General features: G+C 51.0%; 1 protein-coding gene across 1 annotated transcript; it reads left to right on the forward strand.

Annotated features, from left to right (window-relative positions):
* Positions 1-3,176: 3,176 nt before the first annotated feature.
* MASP1 (MBL associated serine protease 1) lies at positions 3,177-26,605 on the forward strand. The gene is given in 12 exon segments (XM_050308435.1): positions 3,177-3,319; positions 3,322-3,458; positions 5,571-5,796; positions 12,782-12,959; positions 13,222-13,353; positions 13,809-14,005; positions 14,306-14,453; positions 14,937-15,055; positions 15,872-15,950; positions 20,250-20,387; positions 21,397-21,471; positions 24,049-26,605. Coding segments are annotated over 12 exon segments (2,445 nt in total). The 5' UTR covers positions 3,177-3,199; the 3' UTR covers positions 24,945-26,605.
* Position 26,606: the final 1 nt, after the last annotated feature.

The following is a 26,606-nucleotide window of genomic DNA, read 5'->3' on the forward strand; positions in this document are numbered from 1 at the left end:
AATGTGCCCAGCACAGGGCCTGAGCCAGGCTGTGGTGTGGGCTGTGCTGGCCTGACCCACAGGGACACAAGTTGTTGCAGGATACTGGTGTTCAGTGTATGATTATTTACACCATTACACCAGTCATAGATTCCCCCCACAGTCTTATTCCTGTGGGTCCACATTTATCCCTTACATCTGTTTTATCCCTGTCTAACTCCACTTATTCTAGGAGTATTATTTCCAGGAGTTGAATTTGCCCCCAGCATTAAAGAAACGCTTTGGACAACACTGCTGAGATCAGTCCTTGATGAGAATCATGGACATGGAGAAGTAACCCCACGGATGACCTCTTCAAGTATGGGAGACGTTGGTGAGAAAGCAGGTCCCCAGTCTGTGTGCTGGTCTGTCACAGTCTAACTCCACTGTCCCACCAGCACTTAGGGAAGAAAACAATCCTCACTGAAAACTCAGCATGCCCACTCCTGTCACTTCATTGTGAGTCCTCAGATGATATTTTTGCAAGAACCCTGGTGGGGACAAGACTCCATCTCCCTGGCAATCACTGAGATAGTTGTGAGTTAGCTGAATGTTTCAGGTAAAGAGCAGGTAACACCACACATGAGACAAGGTGACCCTTGCCTGGCACCCTGCCTGCACAGCAACGGGTTCTCCTCTCAGTGATCTTTTTCTTGCCTTTACTCTTGGTGGATACTTCACACAGCCCTGTGAGTGGCCAGGCCTGGCTACAGAGAACCCTTCTTTTGAGATGAGAATAATGCTGGAGAAGGGCATTGTAGCCAGAGCAGACTCTACAATACCATCCCTTTACAGGTTCTTGCCTGTCTCCCCACCAGCAAACTCTGCAGCACAGGGTTTATATTGCTAAAGAGACTGGGAATTACCTGGAGTGCCGCGCCCACACACTGCAGCAGTGGGGTGCGGAGTCCATCAGGGCTGACCTGCTGTGAGGGAGGCAGTGCAATTAGCCAAGCCAGCTAATTGGGGCTCCAATAGGACTCATCTGGAGACCTGAGTCCCACTAGAGGACTCAACACTGCAGGTGTCAGGACTGGAATTTCAAGCAGGAGGGAATGGGGGTGCAGGAGACTGCAGAAAGTTTTAGGCACTTGGGTACAGCAGAACCAAATTTGTGCCCATTCAGCCACTGCTTCTCAACTTTCTTTATGAGCCCACACTGTCTCAGGTCAGACTTGGCCAGAAAAAAACTGATCTCTGAGCTGCTCAGCACGAGCTTTCAGGGAGCTGTGATTCTGTGCAGCAAGGAGGTTGGTGGACTGAAACAAGCACTAGGTCAAGGAAACCCCCTAGGATACAGCAGTCTCACAGGGAAATCAGCTCAGAGGGCTGCTGAAGGGATCTGCAGTGGCCTGCCTCTTGAGCATCCTCTCCTGCCTTTCAGAGCCTACATGGTCGCCATGGATGCTTCAAGCCCACACTGCATCCAGCAACACGCCCCAAAAACATGAGGAGGTTCTGTTGCCACTTTACATTTCCCAGTCTAGCCTTGCAGTGTAGACACTGACCTTGACCCTGGGTGATCTGGCTTGAAAGAAGCATAGAAAGGCATATAAAATGTCACTTCAGAATTAATGTTACTCTTGAATTAGAGGAGCTGTTCCAAAAAGATGCAGAAGGCTGCTGTGATGGAAAAATGAGTGTATGAAGGACCCACCCTGCTGAACAGGCAGGGAAAAAAAGATCACAATGTATTCAGGGCCCAGACAAGACCACACTTGCATACAAAAATAAATGCTTGCATTTGACACATTGCTTACATATTAATTAGTTTGATCAGCCTGCCTGGGTGTGTGAGCATGAGTGAGAGCTCGTGACTGTGTAGTGATAAGCTGTTAAAACTTCCCAAACAGGGCAACAAATAATTGCAGACCAAGATTTTCCTTTTGCCCAGAGCCTCTCTCCTGTTTTTCTAGTGCTTTTCCACTCATATTTTTTTATTTTACTTCACTGTGTCTCTTAGGTACCATTTCTCTCCCAGCACAAAACCAGGGACTCATGGGAGCAAGAGAAGCAGCTTCTGCCCTGCAAGACAAGGAACCATAACCACCCCAAAACAAAAAGACAAGAACTGGAAAAGAAAAGTCTATTTTTTTTCACTCTATCCCCTCCCAGCTTATCCAGGACTGCTGGAGGGGCAAAGCTGATGCAGAGGCTGGAGTTACCATCGCCCCTTTAACAGCAGCGCCACAGCCTGACATCAGCGAGCTGAGGAGTCCAGGAAGGCTGGGAGCTGCTGCTCCAGGAGTGGTGCCAACACATCCCTGTTTCCCTGCCTCTTCCCGGCTCGGCTCTTGTTTGTGTGTGCCTTTTAACATGCCGCATGTGTATCCGTGCCTGCCAGTGGATGTCTGCAGGGTTTACATTAACCAGCTCAAGCTGAAGTTGGTAAACAGCTATTAATGTTTTGCTCGTCATATTCCAAGGAGATTTCTGAGTGAGGGAGTCGCTTGCATCCTTTGACTTTCTACGTGCTTTTCCCTTGTTTGCAGCCCAGATAGGTCTTCTTCCCACTTAGCTCTGCAGACAAGGGAGTTTGGGTTGGTTTGTGCCTGGCACAGTGAGGGGACATGAATCTCGTCTGGCTTAGCGAGGAGTGTTCTTGTTTTTACCTGTTTCCTGAACAGGAGGCAGTCAGGCTCAAAGCCTAAAACTTTAGTGTTTAAAGAGCTCATTCCTGAGCAGAGTCCACATCTAAAGCTGCTCTTTTGCCCTGGGGCAAAATACTGAACCCGGCAATTCCTCCATTCTGCCGGAGGCTGCAAACTAGGGTTTAATTTTTCTCGGACTGTCACAACTCCAGAGTTTACTGGAAGCCAGATTCCCATCCCAAACGCTGCCCGGCACTAAGTAGAGATGCTGAAAGAAAGTCCCGAGAGCCAATCCCAGCGGCAGCACCACCACTAAAGCTATTTATCCCCGCACGGTTTGGTATTTTTTTTCACACATTCTTGCCTTCTGTTTTTGCTGGAGCCTCCGACTCCATTGAGAGGCAAATTTTAGCCATCTGGCAAAGCAGGCTGTGAGGGGAAAAAAAGAGAAAACACAATGTGCATGGGCACACACACTCACACATACAAAACTCTGGAGATTAGGGAAGACAAAAACTCCGCTGAATGCTGGAGCGCAGGGCAGCCCCGCGGCGGAGAGGAGGGAGAGGCGGGCGGGGAGGAGGGCTCGGATGCGGGCAGGTCTGCCTGCTGCCTGCTGCCCGCCTGGATGTGGGGAACGGCTGCAGGCAGGGAAAGGCGTGACCTGCATGGAAAATGCCAGACAACTCCAGACGCACACACACATAGGCGCACACACGCTCACAAATCTCCGGATAGAGATAAGGCGGACAGCGGAGCGTTGGGAAGGAGGCAAAGCTGTCCCCCGCGAACGAGCCAACGATCCTCCGCACCAAATCCACCGGGAAACCCTCCCAGCAGCAAAATGAGGTGAGTAGCTCCGCGATGGGCTGACCCCGGGCTCCCGCACACCATGGTCTCAGGGCACGGCCGGGCAGGGGGGGCCGTGCTGCTGAGGGAGGTTTCTCGCTGATGACCGTGGCTTCAGCTCCCCTATCTGTGAGCAAACAAGGCATTGCTCACGCCTCGGCTTCGTGCCGCAGCCCAGTCTGCATGCCGGAGTCCCGGGAGCGAGCGTCGGGTGATGGGCACCGCTCTGCCGTGCTCTGAGGGACAAAGGTGGGAGTGAGGCAGGACCTGCTGCACGGGTTTCAGGTTTCTGGGGACACCACGGTGTCACTTTTACCTGAGGTCAAGACTTTTCTGTCATGGGAAAGAAGTTTGATGCTGTTTTGCCTCCCGTGTTTAAGGGGAATACTGAGTTGCACCAGCAGACGGCCCATTGAAATCGAGGAGCTGATGCCCATTTGCACCAGCTGAACATCCAGCCCCATGCATGTACTTTGGCCAGAGGAGGAACAGTTCTTCCCTTCTCACATTTTTGTGGTTTCAGAAAAGCTGTCAAAAAAAGGCATGTTCAACCTCACTCTGCTACAAAGAAAAATCAATCCAAATTTCTCAGCTCCCATTAACTTTTCTTTGTAGTGAAGAGCTGAGAAAAGTGATGGCACTACACAAATGAAAACCAGAAATTTACTGCTCTGGTTTTGAAAGAACACAGACAAGTTAAAAATAATCCACTAATATAGCTTCAATTTCCTCATCAGCATACCTAAATCAAGCCCTGATTTTGAAACCAGGTGTACGTGTTCGTATGAGCAGTTCCAGTGTCTGTAGTACACACCTACAAGCCTTTGCCAGGCCTTAGTGCCTATTTTAGAAAGCAGAAATTTTCATTTCTAATGGCTCTAAATTTCCTTTGTGTGCTCCACTGTGTGTAAAGAGCCTGAGATTTTATCCTCTCTCTGGGTTTTATGCAATGGCATAGGCTTTTGTGTTCACACCTTCAGCACAGGTGGTGGTCTCTCCTTTCACAGAGAAATACTCAGTTTATGCTCACTTTCATGGTCAAATGGAACTCAAGGCTGGTGTGAAGTCATCTGGACTGCCACCAATTTACCTGTCCCCTCTATCCTCCCCTGGGAAAATCAAGTTGGTAACAAGTTGGGACAAACTCTTCAGGTTGAGATTTTTTAAAAGATGGGTTTGATGACAAAACACCTCTAAGGATCTCAGCCTCTGTGTACTTCTCCATCTTGGGTGAAAACTCTGAGAAATTCAGAGTAAAAGAAAAAGAAAAGAAAAAAAAAAGAAAAAAGAAAGAAAGGAAAAGAAAAAAGAAAAGAAAAAAGGAGAAGAGAAGAGAAGAGAAGAGAAGAGAAGAGAAGAGAAGAGAAGAGAAGAGAAGAGAAGAGAAGAGAAGAGAAGAGAAGAGAAGAGAAGAGAAGAGAAGAGAAGAGAAGAGAAGAGAAGAGAAGAGAAGAGAAGAGAAGAGAAGAGAGGAAAAGAAAAAAGAAAAGAAAAGAGAAAAGAGAAAGGGAGAAAAGAAAAAAGAGAAAGGGAGAAAAGAAAAGAAAAGACATGCTGGTTTGAGCTGCTGGGCATGGATCTGTCCTTGCCCAGCTGCAAAGACTGTGCTGTTCATTGAGAGCTAATGATCCCAATTTGGCAGGATGAGGCTAAGCAATAATAATAATAATGATACTTAGCAGTTATTGCCATGATCCTTTCATTAAACCAATTTAGAAAGCATCATTATTTTATTAAGCATCCTTATGTTTATTCTTCCATTAAATGAAGATTTGCCCATCAGAGCCCCATTAGTTAATGGACATGTTACCAATGGCTGCTGCTCCCAGAATCAGGAGAAACACCAAGTTCCTGACTGCACTTCAAGCTGTCTGGGAGCTGTGGAGGTGCCTTTGCATAAGGTGTGGCACCTGTGTCACACACTTTTTAAAGGGGCTTTCCCCTCACAGGAGCCATATGCAGCTCCCATCCCCACCACCACCTCCCTGTGATTTGCCAGGGGGACGCTTGTGGTGACTCCTCTTCCATGATCCACTTGGGAAAAGAGGTGAGCCTTCAACAGGTTTTGTCATTGCTGGTATTTCATTTCATCTCCTCACATATATTTTCCAGGTACCTCCTGACCGGGCCCTTTTGTGCCTTGCTGCTCTGCATGGCAGATGCCATTGAGCTGACAGACATGTTTGGGGAGATCCAGTCTCCCAACTTCCCCGATTCCTATCCCAGTGACTCGGAAGTGACCTGGAACATCTCTGTGCCTGATGGATTTAAAATCAAGCTGTACTTCATGCATTTTGACTTGGAGTCATCCTACCTCTGCGAATACGACTATGTGAAGGTGAGGTGTGAGATCATGGGGCAGATGGAGAGGTAAGACAGCAGATCTGTTGGGCCATCTGAGAAAGGGTAGTGCTGGAAAAGTTGGGAACAAGACAAGAGTTTTCCCCATTTATTGTGCAGTTGTCAGTCCACTGGACCATAGGAAGAGCTCAGGTAAGATGACAACATCCCTTGGACTAGCAGTGAGTGGGACACCAGAATCAGAGGTTACCCACAGAGGATCTGATTTCTGGAAGTAGCTGGGCATCTGATTTTCACTGGATCAAATGGGATTTGCACACCTATGGGCTGATGAAACCCTTGTGGCTAAACCACTAGCCTATGCCACTTTAATGCCAACCATGTGCAAGAAAGACCTCTGAGTTGGTCACACTTTGCCGGGCCGTGACTGTGGGTGCACCTTGCAGCCAGCCTGGGTCCCTGGCCATGACTTGCAGGCTCTTGGGACACACTGTCCAGCTCCCAGGGAAGCAGAAAAGGAAAGGCTATACCTGAGTTTAAGGCTGCTATGGAGGTTCTCAGGGAGCTGTCATGTCCATAACCTCCAAATATTTCATTCTGCTTCATTTCCGGGCAGTAAGCGTCCAAAACTGCAGTGGACCACTCACTGCAGTGCCACAGAGTAACCTTGCCTTTTGCACCACAAGTCTCTCCAGGCAGGGCTCTCCTTCCCACCCAGGACAAGCTGAGTTCTCCATATCTTTGAAAATGGTCACGTTTGGTGCTTCTGGCAGACCAGCAGTAGCAAGCAGATGCTTTCTAGGTTTCCTTGCTTGAACAGACCTTACCCCATCGTCCAGTACAAGCCTCACCCTGCCCCTCTGCACAAAGGCAGGTGCAGCTTGCTCCCATGTCTGGAACCACAGAACCTGGCCCTGGTGCTAGTTGCCAGATAATTGAAATTTTAATTTTATTCTTACCCTAAGAACACAGAGCAAACATTTGTGAGTTTTTCCCTCTAGGATCTGTTGCTCGTTGCTTTAATTTCCCCTTTGTGCTGGCACTCATTCTGCTACTAACAGCTCTCATTGAGGTTTGATTAGTTCTTTCTGCTTCTCCTGGAGCTTCTCCAAGCACAAGGGCCAGGGACATATATAGAGATATATTGCTTTAAAAACCCAATAAGCTCAAGGAACAGATTTCTTGGAAACTTCCCCGTTCCAAGCTTTACCCCTCCTCCCACCCTTCACCCCCTGCTCTTTTTTCCTTTTTCATAAGGTTCCCTGTTATTTGGCTGTGGTGCCAACTTGGCACAGCAGCTCTCCCTGCCGCTGGATTTCCGTAAGAAGACGGTATTTTTCACAGGGATTTAGATTCAGCTGTATAAATTTGCTCAGGGCTGTAACTCAGCTTGCGGAGCCTCCACCACAGAATTACATTTGAAAAGTGATGAAAATGGATGGATTATGGGAAATCCGTAAGTTACTCTGCTGGGTAAGGGTGCAGTCTTGGTGCTACTAAAACACCAGTTTACAAAACATCAAAGAGAGCAGCGAATGACTCCGTGGCCATTTTCCTCCTTGGGTTTATGTGTCCAGCTCTGTCACATCAGTGCAAGGTGTAAAAGCAGTGTCAGTGCACTCTTTGACAGAGGCCTCAGTGAACAGCTGTAGAGTATAACTACACATCTGGCATATACAGGTGCTTCTCTGTAATACTCTGCTGGTCCCACGGAGGAAGCTCAGAAAGACAGAGGTGGATCTCTGCATTCCACAGCACTCAATGGATTCTCACCCATGAACTTGTTCCATTGCTTTCTAAGCTCATGGGTGACTTTAATCTCTGCTGCTTCACATGGCAGAGTTACACAGGTTAAATATATGATTACATGCTTCTTTGTGCGTGTGTGTGTGTGTGTGTGCATGAAGAGTCACATTCTTGTTTGTTCAGACTCTACATCATCTTGACTGTCATAAGAAGGAGGTTACAATGGGGCTGAACAGGTGGGGACTCAGGACAGGCAAAAAAACCCTGAACCCTGGCCTTTGCTTCCCTCAGTCCTTGGCTGCCCGCACACCCAAGCTCTTGAGCAGTGTAGAAACTCATTGTGAGTGAGCTCAGGGCAAGCTGAGCTGCAAACCCACACAGATCTCTGCCTTCGGGGTGGTCTGCAGAAGGGAACAGTTTCCAGAGCTCTAAAACAATGGCTAATTAAAACAATAGCTGTTTATTTATGTATATGCACATATACGCGTGCGCCTGTGTGTATATATATATAAAGAACGTGGCTCCTAAAGAAATGCTCGCAGGATGGGAGGCTTGTTTGTGCAAATGGGGATGGCAGAGAGAGGGAGTGATCCAGGAGGAATGGGAGCAAAGCCTCCAAAATGCCCAACCGGAGAAGCCGCCCGTGCAGGTAGAAAGCACCGGTCAGACGCTGCCTCAGGAAGCCAAACTCTGGGCCCCAGTGCATCAGGGACAGCCTCTTCACAGGTTTTGGATGCCACCTGCCAGGTCCTTGGGGTCAGGGATGGAGTCCACCCTGGGCTTTCAGCTCCTGCCCTCTGCCATGCTCCTCAGAAGGCTCTGCCCAGCTCATTGCTCTCTGCAGGGAACTGATCTGGGGGTTCCTCACTTGCAGAGGGTCTTACCATGGGTTGTCCCACTCCTTTCTGAGGTCACTCAGCAGTGAATGCTTTTGCAAACAAGCCTCCAGCACTGTCCCAGGGCACCCCAAAAGCCACGGCCATGACCAGGAAATCAAGTTAAGTGACCTGAGTTGTGTCACTGAGGAGCGCTGTGGCAGAGGCAAAGAGGTGTATGATGAATCCTGACTTCTGAGGATCCTTCATGAGTAAATCCTCAAGCTTATTAGGGAGATCTGAGCCTGGGGTCCTGTCCATGAGGTTTTGCACATCACTCAGTCAACCCCTGGAATGAAATCACCCCCTGAGAACTTGGCAGCCAGTTGGGTACATATCTTTGATTGAGGTGAGGATGAGGGGACACCTCCTTGCTGATGACATGCAGCAACAGGGAATAAGGTGCTGCATTCAGGGCAGGATCTGCAAGAAAGGTGCATAGGACCCATCTACACCTTCCTCTGCTCAAAGTAGGGATAAAAGGCAAAAATCAAGGTTTGGCATGAACTGGGGGTTCAGGAGGAGAGCATCCTCTTTTGGTCCCGTCAGACAGCCCCAATCAGGGGGTTGTTCATGCCTTGGAAGTGTGGGGTCCCCAGAGGAACACTTTGAATCTCAGGAGGCATCTGGAAGATGGCTCTGTGTAGAGCAGTGTGGTGGCACTGGCCACTCCCTGCACTGCTGGGGGGCACAGTTATGCCCAATGCAGGGGAAAGAGGATGACCAGGCATGGGAGCAAACCAACAGCTCCTGCAGCACCCCAGCATCCCTCCTGGATCAATTTTCATCCCCACCCTCTCCAGGGAACAGGCCTGGCCCAGAAATAGGGCATATGGGCACAGCTACCATGCCAGGAGGGGACAGTTTCTGGACTCCAAGCCAAGTCCACAGCACAGGAAACCAGACATCCTCCTTTTTTGCTCGTGGCAGGGCTGCCACACATTCCCATGGAAATTCAGGACAATTTCATGTTTGCATATGAAAAGGCCCTTGATGTGTTTCAGGGGGAGGATGGATGCATGTAGGGGAGAGGGAGGCTCTTGGAGGGGCTGTCCCATCCCTGCCTCCTTCCCAAGAGTCAGCAGTAGCAATGTGTTGATCTGGGTGTTGTGTTCTTGCCTCACTCTGACTGCGGGGCCGCTCGGGCCACTTCATGCCCTTCCCTGGCTCTGAGCATCTCCTCCCCATGTCATGTTCCCAGTGTCTTCAGCCCAGCACTGCGATTTCTCTGCCTAATGAGCCATTTATATATATTACAAGTGGTATGTTTGGCCTTCATCAGTCCAATTAGTGCATTCCTGGAGGGCTGGAGGGGGGGGCTGGTGGCGGCTGTGTTTCCGTGTTGCCGACTGCCTGCTCCACTCTACTGCCGGCAGCAGACACCAAACTGCCGAGAGCCAAATTCCCCTTGGTGATGGTGGCATTTTGTTAACCCTCCGGAGCATCAATGCCCCGGTATCCCCAGCAGCCCATGCCTTGGGGCAACCTTTCTCTCCTGCTGAGCCAGGGTATTCCAGCTCCTGCCCCAAAGCGAGAAATCAGTGTGGGGCAGAGAGGGGCCCCACAGCCTGGGACACCATTTCCCTTACCCACAGCACCAGCCAAAATGCAGGGGCACAGAACCATAACCAGGGAGGGACTCCCAGCTGCCTCCATCCAGAGGGGCAGAAATCTTAATGAGAGAATGAGGATGCAAGCGGAAACAGGGAACACAGCAGAAGGCATTGGCAAGGGTAAATTTAAGGCATGAGGGTGTCGCTATATTTTATTTTTCAAAGGAGGATTCTTTCAGCGTATTTTTACAGGGAATTTCTCTGTGGCAATTGATATTTCCCTCAGGGACACATCTTCTCTAGTGAAAACGTCGACATCGTGACCCGAGAGGGAGAAACTCCAAACAAACAACCAGGATTTAATTACCAGCCTGCTTGCTGGATGTAAATGATCCACAAAAAAAAAGTATACAATCCCCAGCAGAAGCAGCAAATATTAACCAGGGATGATGACCTCTCTGTTTAGTTTACTGCTGGAGGGCTGCCTCTGCTCCCTGTGGCTTGGGGCATGGGACCCATCTCAGATAAGAGGCCATGGATACCTTCAGTGAGGAGACCACAGCTCTCCCGGGCCCCATCCTTCTGCTCCAGGCTGTATCCAGGGATTCTGGGGGCAGTGTTGAGGCTGGCCCCATGGATGGAGCATCCTTGGGCCAAGACATGGGGCACTGGGAAGATTTTCCCCCACTTTGGTGATGCTGTGCTGCAGATTCTGGGGCTTAAGGAGAGGGATGGGAGCTCACACAGTGGCTCATGTGTCCTGGCAGAGGTGACAGCCACCAGCCCCACACAGAGCAGCTGGCTGGAAATTCCTCCTTCCCATAGATTTCCTTAAGAAAAAAACATTTTCTGCAGAAAAGGCTGCATCTCACGTGCTTGCACCGCCAAGTCTGTGTGTTGGGGCCAAAATGCCTTTTTCCATCCTTGGTGATGGCACTCCCGTTTTTCAGTCTGAAACACTATTTCAAAACAATTTTTCAGATTTAAAAACAATTCTAAAACACCACAGTATATTTCAAAGGGATTGAAACCAGATGGAGCCCAAATTACTTGTTTTCTTTTTTTTCCCCAGAATGCTGTTACCAAAAAAAAAAAAAAAGAAAAAAAAAAAATTCAATTGGGTTTTTGTCCCAAAGCAGGCCACATGTTTTTTCTCCAAATTCCCAAAATTTACATCGGAAAGTCTCTCTCTTTTCTGGCCAGCTCCAGCTTGTATGAGAGGATGGAAAATATCTGGAGGCAATATCAAGGCATGCTGAGTTGCCATTTCCACATTGGCTTTCCCTGGTGTGAACGAGTTTCCGCCTGTTTGTTCAGCTCTGGGAAATTTCCCTTTCAGACCCGGACCCTCCCTAGCCAGCACACCCTAAAGGTCTCCAGAAAACAGGAATTCAGAGAATAGTGTGGCCTTAGTGAGGCCACGCAAGCCAGGGACAGCATTCCAGCACCTCCAGGAGCCCATATGTCCCCAAGCACATGACTGTTGGGGACTGAGGGACTGCACACTTCATCACAGCTGGGGGACTGCACACTTCATCACAGCCTCAATAGCCGTGGCTTGGCATGAATGGTGGTGGGTTGGCTGGTGGTGTTCATCACATTCCTCTGCTGGGGCTTATTCATATCTGAATCTCCTGAGGGAAAGCAGGCAGGGTGCTGGGAACTGCCTGGGAGAGGTTGTGGTTGAGAGAAGGGTTGGGGATGGGATGTGTAGGAGAAGAAGATGGATCAATGCTGGAGAAAATGGCAAGAAAAAAGGAAAATAGGGGCTTTCCAGGGAAAATTGGATGGTTTTCTGCAGGGATTACATTGTTTTAAGGCACAGGTGAGGCTGTGTTTTAAATGGATGCACTAGAGACTACTGAACGTGCTGACATGACAACAGGGCCAGCATACTGGCTCATTGCTCCCTTTCTTTATCCCTCTGGATGCATGGTTGGAGTCCAAACAGTGCCTGGCACCACAAGGCTGGAGCCAGAGAGGGACCCTGGGTGGTAGGGACAGGACCAGGATTGTCCAAAGGCAGCGGAGGGAACAGAAACATGATCCAAATTACAACTGCTTCTTTGAAGTGATGCAAAACCAGTGGGCAGAGGCTCTTCTGGGCACCTTCCCAGCAGCATAACCCCCATACAGATGCCCTACCTGGATCAGTGTTTGGGCCACGGGAAGGGGTGAGGGGGAGCATCTCAGGTACTGACAGCTCTGAATGGGAATGAGACAGCCCAGGGGCTGATTTTCACACCTCTTCCTCTGCACCACCTGTCCACATCCTTACCTCACCTTCCAAATGGGCTCCCACCCTGCCCCTTCCCCTTACACCCTCCCAGCTCCTCCCTACATCCTGGATGCTACCTTCTCTCAACATCTGCTTCAGAGGGTGACTCCAGGCAGAGCAGGCAGACCTGAGTCCCTGTGCACATTTTGCAGAACCCACTTAATTGCTTTCCTGCACTAACAGCATCTCAAAGAGCTCAGGGGGAGTCAGACCTGCCATGCTCTGAGCATCCATGGAATCACTCTAGGCTGCAGAAGGTGGTGTGAATGCAGTGGGAATGGCTGGAAAATGCTATTTCAAGAATGCCCTGGGAAGGGCCAAGGCAGCAGAATGATGAGCAGGATGGGGCTTGCAGGGTCCAGAGGTACATCCTCAGGCTATGGCCATCCAAGGCTGCCAGCTGAGCAGCCTGTCCCACAGAGGCACTGGTCAGCTCTGGAAGGGGGCAGGCTGGGCAAGCACAGGCAAAGGTGTGAGCTGCTGGGTGCAGAGATGATTCCAAACCCAGCCTGATATCCCTGAGGAACACATGGCAGGCTCTCCAGGCTCACCCCTTTGTTCTGCTAACAGATTGAAGCTGAGGACCAGGAGCTGGCAACCTTCTGTGGCAGGGAGACGACAGACACAGAGCAGGCTCCTGGCCAGCAAGTGATCCTGTCCCCAGGGCCCTACATGGGGCTCACCTTCAGGTCCGACTTCTCCAATGAGGAGCGCTTCACCGGCTTTGACGCCCATTACTCGGCCGTGGGTAAGCAGCATTTGAGCCTTCAGGATGAGCTTCCTAGGGTAGGGTAACAAGTTTGCAAAGATCACATACCAAATCAGCCTTGGGGAACCCTGGCATGACAGGAGCTTGTGTGCAGCCCTTGGGCCACGTGGGACTCGCTGGGTGCTCATGTGACCCACCACATGGGACAAGTAATTTCTCAGTGTTGTGGCAAATGTCTCCATGAGGAGTGACATGTGGAGGATTACAAGATGAGCTCTCTGTCTTGTTATCTTTATCCTAGATGTGGATGAGTGCCTGGAGAAGAGTGATGAGGAGCTGGCATGTGACCACTACTGCCACAATTACATCGGCGGGTACTACTGCTCCTGCAGGTTCGGGTACATTCTCCACTCCGACAACAGGACCTGCAAAGGTACCACCCAGGCACAGTTCAGACACAGGGATGGTCACACAGAGGGGTCCCTGAGCAGGCAACAGACCTACCAAACACAGGCAAAACTGCCTTTTTTTGCTGCCAGGAGGGAGGAGGTGCCTCTTCCCTACAAACCAGTGATTTGGGACTGTTTGTTCCCATGGGCTGTGCTCCTCGACCAAACTCTATAGCCCTCCCCAAGTCAGAGAAATTAAAAGGTTTAGTCTGTGCTCTGAAACTGCATCATGTAGATTAGCTGGGACTAGCTCTCAGTCCAGGGCCTCTGTGCCAAAGGCATATTTGTAAGTTGGCTGTGTGAGATGCTCCACGCATGGAAAATATTTGGGTTCCACGGACCCACTCAACAGATCCCACTCCACTGGGAGGGCTCCTAAATGTGTTCAGGATTGAGACATGACTGTCAGGGTTGTGACAAAGCCATGGTTGTGTTTCAGTGGAGTGCAGTGACAACCTCTACACCCAGAGGAGCGGGGTCATCACCAGCGCTGACTTCCCCAGCCCCTACCCCAAGAGCTCGGACTGCCTGTACCGTATCGAGCTGGAGGAGGGTTTCTTCATCACCCTGGACTTTGAGGACAGCTTTGACGTGGAAGACCACCCTGAGGTGACCTGTCCATATGACTACATCAAGGTGAGCTGGGGTCTGCACACTGCTCCTCTGCAGCTCACTTTTCTTTTCCCCAGTGCCCTGGTGAGGGGACCAAATCGCCCCAGTCTAAACAGGAGTGATGTAACCATCAGGATCCCTCTCTTGACCCCATGTCTCTTATTAAATCTGATTTTGACCCTTTCAGCCAACACTGACACTCTTTCTGTTCACATCCCACCAACACATAGTGCTTAAGCCCCACTGACCCCACTGCAGGCCTACCCATTAGTCTCAGGGATCAAAGAGCCTCCTTACACCATCCACTCATCTTTGCCTTGTCAGATCAAAGCTGGCCAAAAGGAGTTTGGACCTTTCTGTGGAGAGAAGTCCCCAGGAGGCATTGAAACCCAAACCAACAGTGTGCAGATCCTCTTCCACAGTGACAACTCTGGAGAGAACAGAGGCTGGAAGCTGTCATACACAGCAATTGGTGAGTCCTGCTGCCTTCCACTGTTTGCTGGGCTTGGGAATAGGAAGGGCTTCATAAAGGTGGACACCATGAGTTTGGTGGTCCATGATCCTGTCTCTAGAAAGGATCTGTTCTGGAAATCACATAAGGAGAGGCATAAATAACACAGAGCCCTCCCTCCAAAGGATGCTTTTTCAGATGGGCCCTGAAACAAGATCACATTGCAAAGCAGAGCAGTTTTGGTCAGGGTAATTGCACAGGCTACTGTTATTAGCTCCCAGATTTGTAATGCCCAAAGCCAGAGAATTACAGACTGGAGGAAAGACCTGGAACCTCCATTCCTTCTGGAAGAGCCTGGATGAGCCATGCCAATGTAGACTAGTGCAGGAGCAGGGCAGAAATTCTCAGACTCTGCTACATGGCCTGGGTGGCAGAGCTGGGACTCCGCATTTCCTCTATTTATTCCTCTGTATTTTGTTTTGCTTCATTTTCTTTTATTCAAAGGAAACCCATGCCCACCAGTGCAGCCACCAATCAATGGGAAAATTGAGCCTTCTCAAGCCAAATACACCTTCAAAGACCAGGTTGTCATCAGCTGCAACACTGGATATAAAGTGCTGAAGGTATGGGGAAATGATGTGGACTGGGGAGTAGGGTAGGAAATGGAGGATCTATCTGCTCAAAGCCATTGCATCTCTGGGAGAGTGAACGCAACCCACAAAACATCCTTACCCTCTTCCTAGGGGTGAGGAAAAAGCTTCCTCTGAGAACCACCACTTTTCCTTTCCAAAGATGCAGAAAAAGAGAAGAGAGAGGACTTTCCTGAGCCACCCTCTAAGCAAGCTCACAGAATGTCAGGCTTGGCACATCTGCCAAAGTCAGCAAAAGCCCCGGGGGAGTGCCAGGGTTTTGTCTGCTCCCCACCTTGATGAGCACTGGTTCAGCAGCCCTACAGAGGCCACCCTCCACTGACTGTGAGGTCCTTTGGGACAGCTTCAGCAAGTCAGGGGAAGCAGGATTTTGGCAGGCCCTCTCTGGGAAGCAGCTGAGAACCACAGGGAGTGTGGGTGACTCACGGAGTGGCTGTCTTGCCTCCAAACCAGTAGCCCACTGTGACTTCAAACATGGAGCTGGGTATTTCTCTAAAGTCCTCCTAGTCCCATTCTTTATCCAGAGCTGCCTTCTTACCCATCCCGTCATCTAGAACAGGAATAAATGACTCCAGTTCTTTTGCTTCAGCATGACACTGAGTTGCTGGCAGCAAGAAAACTTTCTAAGTTTTTTGTTATGATTTTATTGCAATTTTTAGTTCATCTTTCAGGGGAGGCTGGATATAACTTGACTAAATCACCAAGAAATTCCCTTTTAATCAAGAGATTTATTTCTTTTCCATGAACATTAATAGGTGTTCTGTTTTTTTGTTGGCACCTTCTACACAGGATAATGTGGAAAGCGATTCCTTCCAGATTGAGTGTCTGAAGGATGGGACATGGAGTAACAAGATCCCTATCTGCAAAAGTAAGGACACCCTTCCCTACCCTGCCAATGTCCTCTTCCTGCTAAAATAATTTCATGCTAATGGGAGCTACCCTGCCAGAGTGGAGTTCCTTACTCAGAGACACAAACCCAGCCAGAGAGGCTACGTAACCCTGCAAAGCTCTTTTGGCTTGTTCTTGGATAACATAACAGGGCTCAGTCCAAATACCACAAGCAGGAGATTGGTGCTCTTATTTAGATTACTCATGTAACTTGATTTCTGAGCCTTTTTTGCTGTCTCCCTGTCAAAGAAAGGGCAAGCCTGGCTCTTGAGCACTGGCTCTGTCACATAAATCTGGGATAATTTGGGATAATCCAATTCCTGGTCCAAATTTCCTTCCCAATGGAGGCTGTCAAGACCCAGGGCATTAGTCCCAAGTACTAGCCTAAACTTGACACTGCCCGGCTAAGTGAAAGGGGAGAGAAAAGTTGTCCAAATATTAACAAACCATAAAATGGGAGAAAAGGGGAGAAGAAAAGAAATGCCGTTGGAAAGGCCAGGTGATGATTTGCATCATCTCTTCTTTCATCTAACCCAGCTCCCATCTCAGCTCAGGCTTGGGAGATGTATCTGATAACACCTTTTCCATTTACCCCAAACCCCTCAGCCCTCAGGGAGGCTCTCACTGCTGCTCAGTCTGTTGTAAGGCTGGCCCAGAGAGGAGAAAAGAAGCAAACTCACTCAGAGAGTGTCCCAGGCCTTTACCAGGAGATGCAGGAGGAGATACTTTCTAGGGATGTTGGGATCCAGGCTCTCCTCATCTGGGCAGATCCTTTTCCTTTTAAGAATATTGTGGATCTTACCTTATAAGAGTATTTCTGGAGTTTTAATTCATGTTTTCTCACTCAAAGTGGAAAGTGGGATGCTCTGAGACCTACTAAATAGATTCATATCTGAAAGAGCTCCTTAGAAAGTGTAGGGTCAGCGATGCCTCTGCCCTGCCAAGGAACTCCCCACTCCTACACTCTCCTTGTCACAGTCTCCCATTGATTGTATACAGCTTGAACAGTGATCAGATCAAAATTTGCACCGTGTAAAAAATAGAATGAAATTCCAGGTAAATATTTTTAACCCCAGAAATTTGTTTTCTCTGAGAAAGTTTAAATTATTCTCTTCATTATTCCAGCTGGAATAATGATCACTTCTTGTGTAATATGACTCACCACACTAAATTTCTAAGACTTTTTTGGAAAGCTGAGAAGCCCCTAAATGGGCAATTCATCCCTCCAAACTGCAAAGCCTCCCACCTCCCCAGGATGTCTGTGAGAGGCAGGGCACAGGCAAAAATGGTTTTAGAAAGCAATGCAGAAAACAGGAAACTTCCCAGCCAGTGTGGATAAAATCTAGCTCCATAGCCTGGAGAGGCTAAACACAAACCTGTGACAGCTTCTCCCAGCCACTGCCCCCAGGCTGCCCTGACCTAGCAGAGTGAGAGGGTCCCCAGCAAGGCTGTGGCTCCGCTGGCTTCCGCAGCACCCTGGCACAGCTCGCCAGGCGCTCATTAGCGATTTCTGGTGTTTTGGGGGCTGGGTTTCCTGCATGTCTCTCTCTGCTCATCTACTAATTGGGCTTTCTCTCTCTGCTCTCCTCCTTCCCCTCTGCTTTCGGTGCAGCTGCAGATAGAGTCGACAACCAGACAGAGGGAAGAGCTGGCTCGGAGCAAGTGGCCGCGTGAGGCTGGCGCCGGCCATGCCGCCCCGACGGGCAACCTGTCTTGATGCCCCTCTCTGATCTATCCAGTACCCAGGGCAGGCTCCCTTTGCCGCTGGCCTGGCTGCCAAATCCATCTCTGTGGCTTGTCTAACCGGCATGGCACTGTTAACCCCCCCCACGCCTGGTGCTTTCTTAACTCCGTCTTGAGAAGGGGAAAGGAAACTGGAGTTGAACACCCCGTTCCCATTGTCATGCCTGGGGACCACATACTGCTGCCAGCTCCTGGCATGTCCATATCCCTCCCTCTCTGCACGGATGCCTTGACCACCTTGGCTCCCCCTCCAAGGCGGTTACTGCACAAGGAGCACATGGCAACCATGGCTGGTTGGTTGGATTCAGTCTCCCGCTGCCCTTCGTCCCTGGCCCAGCATCACAAATAAGAAACACTCCTTCCTCTCCTTTCTCCAAGAGTCCTGGTGCCTTTCAGACCCTCCGGACAAGGAGGCCTGGAGGATGGGTTGGCATCACTAGCCCTTGCCTGCAGGCACTGAGCCCTGGCACCAACACAGCAGGATGGATGTTCCTCCACCTCCCCTTTGCTTCCCACTGCTGGCTTGGCAGAGGTGAGGATGGGCTGGCCTCATGCTGACTGCAGCTGAAGGAGGTCAGAGCCTGGTATCTGTCCCCATTCACATCCCCAGGAGCCATGGGCATGCACCCTGGACTCCCTGAGGCGTTAGAGGCTAGGAGGGATCTGAGATGTGGACCAGAGGCTGGGAGAGGAGGAGGCGTGTGTTGGGGAGCTCGGTCCACTTCTGGTCCTACAAAGACAAAGATGCTAAATGGCCCTTTCCTGAGGGAAAACTCCGGAAAGACTCATGGAACAAATTCCTCCCCTCACCTTTTCAGTAGGACCTGGGACACTGGTGTGGTAACACCTCTCTGCAAGAGCCCATTCTCCAGGCATCAGGTTTGCCCAGGTCTCGGGGACACACAGGGATGGGATGGGCTCTTCAGGCTGGTGGATGCTTCCCTGCAGCCGTAAATAACCCCAGAGTAGAGGTGCCAGCCAGGATGGTCCCCCGACATTCATTCCCTCCTTCCTGCAAGGGAACAGGTACCCAGAGTATCCACCCAACCTGGCTGCACCCACACACTCATTCCATCACCTACTGTCCCTACAGAAGGTGAAGGGGACCCTAGTGAATAGTGAGCTGCAGAATTTTGCCATAAACCAGGCTTTTTTTCACCCAAGCAATTAGGCAACCCTGAGCATTGGTACATATCCCTTGTTCCAGCTACTACTTCAGGTGAATTCTCTCTTTGTTAGCCTGGATCACTTCATGAGGAGTTACGACTCCTGTGCTCACTCCCTTCACAATCTGGAGGACATGCAGACCCACATCCACAGAGGGTCGTCCCTTATCCACAGGATCTACTTTCTGCAGTCACCCATCCCCTACTCAAACCCTCGTCCTAAACATAGCAGAACCCTACTCCACAGTACTGCATTTCCTGGCAGGATCAGACCCTGCTTCCTGTCCTTCAATGGGGCAGGTCCCCTAGGATGGGGCAGGGGGAAGCTGCACAGCATTACCTGAATGTTCTGTGACATGACAGGGAGCTATAGCTCCAAAGGGGTGACTCCTGGCTTTGGAGGATGAACCGTCTCTCAGCCTGGGGTCCTTCCTGGTGTGTTTGGCATAAAAACCCAATACAGGGGACAAGCTGGGAGGAGAGGCTGGGCAGGGCACTCTGAGTGATCTAGAGGAGAAAGGGGATCATGGACAAACCATGGGGAAGGGCAGTGGCACCTTGAGAATTTTTATCCCTCCATCAGACCCTGAGCCAACACCAGGGATGGGTGAAGCAGAGCCAACGTTGACGATGTCCTGGGGATGGAGCAGGTTTGATCTCACACATATCTACTGGCGTCATCCCTGCCTGCAGACCAGTCAAGCCACACTCTTAATGTCCTTCATCTCCTGCTGTCACAGGACAGCCAGGACCAAGGGTTGTTCAGCCTGACGTGTAAATGCTTAACAGCACTGTTTGATGAGCAAGACCAGAGCAGGAAGGACTGGACCATGCTTTCAGCAAAACCTTGTGCATAGAGGAACACCCCTGGTTCACAGCATAGGCTGGTGAATTACTGCCTACTTCTCCTTGCCCACTCCTAAGGGTTGCAAAGATGTACTGTGAGACCATCTCACATCAGCTCTCACTTGCCAGAGCAGGCTTTCTCCCCTCTCAACAGTATAGCAGGGAGATCTCACACTAAACGGAGGGGTTCCCGGGACTGGGGTCTCAACTGGCATGAGTGGTGCTGGCCTTACAGCCAGCAGGAGAGCCACACCATTTGCATGCCCTGTCTGTGCATGCCCTGTCTGTGGGAGGGTTTCACAGAGCCAGGCTGTCCTGACTCAGAGAGAGCCTTCTGCTGCTGTCTGAGGTCATGTCAGGCTGAGTTTCCTGCAGTGCCCTAGAGAAGGGGGATACAGGGCTATATGGGCCCATGCTCTGCCCCACAGGACCAGTGCCAAAGCCCAGCACTACCTGCCTGCTGGTTGTCTGGATACCCCAAGAAACAGCACAGGGTTCAACTCCCCTTCTGTGTTGGGTTTCAGTTGCTGACTGCAAAGCGCCGCCGGAGCTGGAGCATGGCTTTGTCACGTACTCCACCAGGGACAACCTGACCACCTACCGAGCAGCCATCCAGTACCACTGCCAGCACCCCTACTACCACATGGCCCCCAACAGCACGGGTGAGCAGTGGGGCCAGGCCATGTCCCTACTGTACAGCGCAGGTGGGCGCGTGGCCACGCGTGTGTGCGTTTGCAAGCGGGGAGAGCTTGGGGTGGCTGCTCCGGGGTGCTCTGCAAACAGCAGGCTGTGGATGTGGCCTACACCCACCCTACTCTGCATCTACACTGCCTGGACTGTCAGACTGGACACATCCTGCTCCTCGGTGAGGTAGGAGGGAGTTGGACCTGCCTCGTGCTTTGCCTGAGTGTTCCACAACCTTGGCAGAGCAGTGTGGGTATTCCGCGTTCTGCCTTCTCGCCCTGCCAATTGCTCCCTGCAGATTATAGAATTATGGAAAAGTGAAAGGAGCTGCTGCTGGAGAGAGCACCAGGTCCAGCAGCCTCAGTAGGGGCTCTGTGAGGCTCCTCATCCCAGCAACCAAATGTTCAGCATAGCCAAAGCTAAACAGATAGCAGTAGGATCATATCAGACTGGGTTTTCCCCCCAGTCCCCCCAATCCACAACCACAGAAAATGTACAAGGTACTTTGGCAAGAACTACAGGTCTCTGCACCCTTCAAACTCAGCTCTGGGCAGCAGAAAGTGTGTGTACACACCCCAGACCATCTTTCTCCTCCTCCCTCAGCAAGCAAAACCAAAGGAATTCCTCACATTCCTGTCTCCCTGCTTGTATCTCCCACTGGCCCTGTGCATCTGGTCCCAGCATCCCGTATGCATTAGCAGATCGGGCACTGGCAGTATTTATGTGGAGGCTGCTGCCAGCAGAGGCTGAAGGCACAGCACAGCCCTCCAGACAGCTCAAGGCAATGAAACTGAGGATTGTGGCATGTCCCCTGCATGGGGACAGGGTTGCCAGGGCCCTCCAGAGAGTGGAGCACAGAGAGCTTTAAAAGACAGGTCACTTGAAAAAAGGGTTCTCAGGGTCCTAACCACTGGGCAAGTCTCCTCATTGCAAAGGACACCCCCTCATGGCAGGACCACAGACTACTAACGCTTTGCTCTCTTGCAGCCACCTACACTTGTGACGCCTCGGGGGTGTGGAGGAGCGAGGAGCTGGGGACCAAGCTGCCGTCCTGCCGACCAGGTACTGGTGCTGGGGCAGCTGGTTCCGCTTGCTCAGCAAGGGGTGCAGAGCAGGGAGGGATGCACATGCAGGGAGGGGATGCTGCCATGCCTGACCAGCCCGTGCTCCCTGGTGACAGTGTCACGTGACTTGGCTATTTGTATCCAACTGCCACAGTGAATGGCATGGGGAGGGTTGGGGACAGTCTTTCTGCTATCCCAGCTGGCCCAGATGGTCAGGGTGCAGTGGTGGCACTGGGCAGCAGTGATGAGGGCATATGTCCCTGGCAGTTTAGGGCAGCAGTGGGGTCACAGCCATCCTGGCTGTCATGGCTCCCCAAGCTCCCCATTCCAGCAGACAAGGAAGCCAGCAGTCCCAGGGCAGAGACCACCGTCCATGTTCAGCCCCCAGCATCCCTGGAGATGTCTCCAGCCAAGGGTAGAGCATTGCCTGGCTGTCAGCTCCCATAGGCAGTGTGTAGACATCCAGTAGCAATTATCACCTCTTCAAGCCTTGCAGAAAAACTCATCTGCTTTTGCAGGGAAGGAAAATCTCAAGTCTTTGAGCAGTGGCAGAAATGTTTGCAGCCAGCAAGTTTCTAGGCCAGGCGCCCACTCAGGATTAAACAAAAGTCTCTGGGCTGTTTGTGGGCCATAGCTAAGAGTGGGGCCAGGTCTGGCTGGCAGGTCGGGGGCCTGGAGGCAGTTTGGGTGTGGATTATGGTCCAATGTGCAGGGAAGGCTCTCCAGAGAGTTGCAGGGATCCAGTTGCTGTGCAGCAGCTGCAGCTGCAACCACCCCAGGGTCCAGACACTGGCTCAGCCCTATGGAGGGTATCTGCTCTCCAGCCATGCTGAGACACTGCAAGTCCAGAGAAGGGACCCCTAAGATTCCCTGCATCCCACAAAACTACAGTAAATTCCCAAAAAACTCCTGGTCTGTGGCTGTTCTTTTTGTGGCAGCTGCTCCCTGAATCTCTGCTTGATGTTTCAGCCTGAACTAATTTGAACTGGGAGCATATGGGGACAGCTTTTGGGGCCGTAGCTGCTTTCATGGGCCATTTCCAGGCCTTTTGATTAGTGGCAGGAGTCAGAGAGACTTCAGGAAAATGGAAAATCCCAGAGAGAGGGTGACGCTCTCCTGAGATCGGCATCTGCAGGCAGCAGCTGGCCAGCTGTTCTTCAGATCTTCCCCATGTCTCACGCACCTCCTCATCAATAGAAACCTCTCTTCCAGGCCACTCCATGCCTGCCTCTGCCATCAGTGGGAGCATTTGCAGCCTGGTCAGCATTTTTTATATGTAATTTAATAGAATAAATATTTGGCTGGATGCACTTCCTCTAAAACCATCTCCTTGGGACAACCGTCAGCTTCAGTGCAGCAGACCATCTGTGCTGGGACACAGGAATTCTTTTCCTGAGCGTGTTTTCTATTCCTTGCAACACTGGGAAAGGCAGGGTGCAGAGCACATGCAGAGACACTCACCACGTTCCTTCTCTGCTAGAGCCACATTTTTCCTAAAGGCAGATCCCAGCCACAACAAATCCACATTAGCAGCTCCCAGTGCTCCTGCACTGGTTCCAAGGCTGATTCTCAGCCCCGATCCCATCAGCCTGAGAGGTCAGATCCTCTTTTTGTGAGGCTTGGCATCCTCCCCTCACAATACAAGTGGCATCAAGGCAGAGGCCTGGCACTTTGTGTATATGGGTTCTCTTTGCAGACTCAGAGGGATGAGACCAGCACCTGAGCTGCTGCGATTCAGGACTCCCAGATGTAGAAGGACAAGCCCAAATTGGCTACCACAACCTCCTGGTGACATCAGCACCCACAAGCCAGCTGGGAGTCCCCAGCTGGCTTGTGGTCCACAGGGCTGCCAGAGGCATGAATCAGCCTCCCACCTCCACCAACCATGGGCCAAGGCTTAAGTTCCACAGGGACAGGATTGTTCCTGCCCACCCTGTCCAACCTCCCAGAGTCACCTTCAGCATCCTGAGTCCCTCCTCTTCCTCATGCTGTGTCACAGTGCCTGGATAAAGCTCCTGGAGGCAAACCAGTCAGCACATCAGGGCTCTTCAGGCATTAATTCTGGGTCTGTTGAAGAACTGAGGAAAGGGGTTCTGTTTTGGTTGCCAGAATTGTGCTGAGGAGGTGCAGGAGCAATGCCCATGGTGCTAGGCAACTTGGCTGAGCCCTCTTCAGCCACAGCTTCTCCGGGAGGGCAGATGCCATGGTCATGAGAACACAGACCTCATGACAGGTCTCAGAGCAAGGAGTGAGACTGGGCTAATGTCAAGCTCCAGTCCTCCCACCAGCATTCCCCTGGGTATCTTGGCACACTGAGCAGGAGCCAGGCAATTGGCTAAAAGGTGTGGGAAGGGCTGAGCAACCTCAAAGGTCACAGTGAGGCTGCTAATTTACTCATTTGGCCTTTCTGCTTCTGAAGTGGTGCGGATCCAGCCAAATCCCTTCATAAACTACAAAAGAGAGTGTTTGGTTTGAAGATAACCAGCCATGCGGCATAATCTACAGGGATATCCCTTTTCATTTGTTCCCTAGATAAGTAAACTGGGAGTAACTGCCCTGTGCTTTCTGTCCCCAGTGTGTGGCCGGCCGGCTCGCCCTCTGCCTGGCATCATCAAGCGCATCATTGGCGGGCGGAATGCAGAGCCCGGCTTCTTCCCCTGGCAAGCCCTGATTGTGGTGGAGGACATGTCCCGGGTGCCCAACGACAAATGGTTTGGCAGTGGGGCCCTGCTCTCAGACTCCTGGGTGCTGACGGCCGCCCACGTGCTCCGTTCCCAGCGGCGGGACAAGACTGTCATCCCCGTCTCCAAGGAGCACGTCACTGTCTATCTGGCCCTTCATGACGTGAGGAACAAGATGGATGCTGTCAACCGAACAGTGGAGAAGATCATCCTCCACGAGGAGTTTGACATCCAGAACTACAACCATGACATCGCTCTGGTCAAGCTGAAGGAGAAGGTGACCATGGGGAAGTATGTCATGCCTGTCTGTCTGCCCCAGCTTGAGCACGAGCTGGAGGGGCCTCACCCCAACACGCTGGGGCTGGTGGCTGGCTGGGGTATCTCCAACCCCAACATCACAGTGGATGAGATCATTAGCTCGGGCATGAGGACCCTGTCTGACATCCTGCAGTACGTCAAGCTGCCGGTGGTGCTGCATGCCGAGTGCAAGACCAGCTACGAGTCGCGGTCAGGGAACTACAGCGTGACTGAGAACATGTTCTGCGCGGGCTACTACGAAGGTGGGAAGGACACTTGTTTGGGAGACAGCGGGGGAGCCTTTGTCATCCAGGACCCAGGAACCCGGAGGTGGGTGGCCCAAGGGCTGGTCTCATGGGGTGGCCCAGAGGAGTGCGGCAGCAAGCAAGTGTACGGTGTGTACACCAAGGTCTCTAACTACGTGAACTGGGTGGAGAAGAAAACAGGCTCCTCAGAAAGATGGACATTTCTGGACCCTGAGCCAGAGAGATGAGTGACTAAGCAGCCTGCTGCCACCGCGGCTCCCTTTCTTGTTATTGTTTAATATGCTCCAGACTCTGGTCTTTCGCAAGCAACAGCCACGATACTCCACTCATGCCAAGCCTTTGCCAGCCCTCCAGGTCATTTTTTTCACTTGGTCCCACATCCCTTCACTTGCATTCTTAGGAAATGCTTGCTAGGGAGCTGGGGGAAGGGAGCGAAAGGCAAGATCTCAGCTGGTGTCCTCAGCTTGTGCTGCCCATTTGCAAACCTCACCCACACTCCAGGGAGCCTCCCTCCAAGCCAGGAAAAAGGCACAGAAATTGAGGCAGCATTTCCTTGGCACCAAAGCTTTGTGCGATGCACAGGGAATTGCCCCCACCTCTGGGACTCTCTGGTCAAATCTTCCCATCAGAAGATGCAACTGTAGAGCCTATGGACAGCGCAGGAAAACACATCTGGGCAGGCCTGAACCTCACAGGTTCCCCACACTTTCTGTGCAAGGAGTAGTGAGAGAGTCGTGGGGGGTTGCTATTATTTTTGTTTGCAAACAAACATCCCTGCCTGGTGGTATCTCAGGTGATGCCCACCTGGCCCCAAGGATGTACAGATGAATCCAGTTAGCCCTAAACTTCAAACCTAAACTTCAGCCAGCACCAGCCCAAATGGTCTACCTGTGTCTCACCACGTGGGATGAGTGACCCACAGAGGACACAGGGACAGGGAGAGAGGTTTGGACTCAGCGTCACACTCACCTCCAGCCACCAAAACTTCTCCAACCCTCTATCACTTCAAACCTTCTCCAGTCACATCCCCAGACTAGCTCTGTGGTTTCCAGCCACAGCAGGCCTCCCAAGGAAATTTTTTCAACATATGAGACAGCATCACTTTGGCTGTACCTAAGCAGTACTTCTTTTCAGCAGAATCATTTCAGATAGAACACGCTTCCTTGGGCTTTCACCTCTTTCTCAGGGGCCTGGTAAGTCCTGCATGGCAGTTTATTCATTCTTGCAAGAACCTAGTCCGTTTTAAATTCTTTTAAGGCCATTGATTTAGCTGATTTACAGGTTACCGATGGTGTTCAGCATTCGTTCATGGCTCCTGTGGGCTATTCCAGGTGTCCAAGTCATTTTAGACTGACCCAAACTCACCTAACGCACCAGAAGTATTCATATCTCACCAGCTTCCTTCCAAGGCCCACACAGACAAATAAGCCCTGCCAAGGAACAAGGTCAGGTGAGCTTACCTTCCTTCAGTGGGGATACTTTCTCCTTCATTTGCCAGCAAAGCCCTCCTAGAGCTCTAAGCAACATGCAAACATTGCCTGCTGCTCCCTCCATGTGCCTGTAGCCTCCTTTTGGCCTCTGCACCTCCTCCTCCTTGCTTTTGCCATGAAAGGAAGAAGCCAACAATGGATGAACCACTCTGACATTTTGTTATTATCCAAAAAGCCATTTGTAGAGCATTTAGAAGAGCAGAAGGCCTAAGGAAGGTCAGTCTTGCAGACATGCTATGAACTGTACTCTTGGCTATGTCATGTAACTGCAAGGTATTTTCTAGTATATATATATATATTTCTTTTTTTGATACTACATTCTGTAAAATATCTAATGTCATGTAAGGATAGTTCTCTGCAGTCTTCCTCCTGAGAACTAAATAAAACTTTTATATGTAC

This window comes from Myiozetetes cayanensis, unplaced genomic scaffold (assembly GCF_022539395.1).
Source record: "Myiozetetes cayanensis isolate MyiCay16 unplaced genomic scaffold, myiCay2020 scf13, whole genome shotgun sequence".
Taxonomy (NCBI): domain Eukaryota; kingdom Metazoa; phylum Chordata; class Aves; order Passeriformes; family Tyrannidae; genus Myiozetetes; species Myiozetetes cayanensis.